Raw genomic sequence first — 1,558 nt, 5'->3', positions numbered from 1 at the left:
ATGTTTCATATAAATATGCACTATTGCATCAACATATTATTCAATTTAATAAGAGCATAATAATTCTAGCCTCTACAAAAGTTATCGATAATCAAGCCTCTTGTCGAGCCTAATTTTGTAATTGTACCACTGATAATTGACGAGAATTTTGTGAGTTAGCATCCAAGTCTTAATTTAATTTTAAAATTTTGTTTCATAGATGTGTGTGTCTCATGTTATTCTTATTTAAAATTGAATCAAATCGACTATGAAGCATTATGAAATATCTACCGCACTTATGACTAATTTCCTAGTTTTTAATTTAAATTTGTATTTTATTATATTATCATCATTTATAAATTTCCATAAGTCTTATTCATTTGTACAAGCACAAAAACTTCTTTCACAATATAATACTTATGAATTATTATTCTTATGATTTTAGCCTTTCAGCATATTCCTAAAATGGTATTTTTGGAGGTTACAATGGATGATGAAGTGACTGTTCCTTATGATGTGATCACTTCACAAAATCAAACTCATCAGGAAATTGTATTCCTCGACCTCTACCTTAAGAATACCTCTGAAAATGCATCTAAGGAATACGGATACTATATTTCACTCGCAACTATAAACCCGATTTCTAATATTACCTTGCACCAGGATATAAGTTGTATCGTGTTCTCAGTAACTTTTAGTTACACCACGATGAAGCCTTGCCAGGGTGAAATCTTAGTTGGCACTGTAACTGAGATTCATGAGAATGGCATTGTTTTACAATCCGGGCCATTGAAGACCATTTTTCTCTCAAAAAATAGAATGGAAGATTACGAATTCAATCTATCGAATGAGCCAATGTTCTTAAAAGTGAAAGGATCATCTTACATCAAGGAAGGTACTAAGGTGAGGTTCAGAGTTCTCGATGTGAAATGGATTCGAAGAGAAGAAGCATTTAATATTGAGGCAACTATTTTAGGTGATTATCTTGGACCTATTTGAGTTCATATGCTCAGTATTTGAGATTCTGGCTTAGCTCAATATTTTTTTCTAGTTGTTTATGTAAGAGATGTATCCATGTATCCAATTGGGTTCAATATTGAAGCAAAAAATAAAGTTTTTGTAATTGACTATTTTGTACTCTTTTGAAGCAAAATATATGACTTATAAATTAAATTATCAATTCAAGTGTTATAATCTTTTAAAGGCGACTTAATGACAATTAGCTAACAACAATGAATCTTATTGGATTGGAGTTTAACAAAAGAAAAATAATATCTAAAAAATTAGAGATTGAATGAGAAAGATGTTATCCAAATGAAGGTTCCAAAAAAGATTTATTTAATTAACACTTTATATTTTTATACAAATACAAAAATAAAAAATAAAAACTTAGTAAATTAGTGAAAAAATAAACATTTAAGAGTTACAAAAAAAAACTTCTTTCAAAAAAGGGAATTTTTAATTTTTTGTAAATATTAATTTAACTTATAACTGGAAAATTTTAAATAGAACATATAACGTCATGATATATAAGATTTAATATGTAAGAAAACATTATGAATTTTAATTTAATTTATTA

At 27.5% G+C, this 1,558-nt stretch overlaps 1 protein-coding gene across 1 annotated transcript; it reads left to right on the top strand.

Moving 5' to 3' along the window:
* Nucleotides 1-465: 465 nt before the first annotated feature.
* On the top strand, nt 466-978 carry LOC110106672 (DNA-directed RNA polymerase V subunit 7-like). Its single transcript, XM_020836626.1, has one exon. The coding sequence runs from the start codon at nt 466-468 to the stop codon at nt 976-978; it is 513 nt and encodes a 170-aa protein (XP_020692285.1).
* The last annotated feature ends 580 nt before the right edge of the window (nt 979-1,558 follow it).

This window comes from Dendrobium catenatum, unplaced genomic scaffold (assembly GCF_001605985.2).
Source record: "Dendrobium catenatum unplaced genomic scaffold, ASM160598v2 fragScaff_scaffold_998, whole genome shotgun sequence".
Lineage (NCBI taxonomy): Eukaryota > Viridiplantae > Streptophyta > Magnoliopsida > Asparagales > Orchidaceae > Dendrobium > Dendrobium catenatum.
Note: the sequence above shows the minus strand (reverse complement) of the source record. Positions and strands in the feature narration are given on the sequence as shown.

What these genes read in the sequence shown, in the direction of transcription:
- LOC110106672 (XM_020836626.1), top strand. Translation starts at nt 466, where the DNA reads ATGGATGATGAAGTGACTGTTCCTTATGATGTGATCACTTCACAAAAT.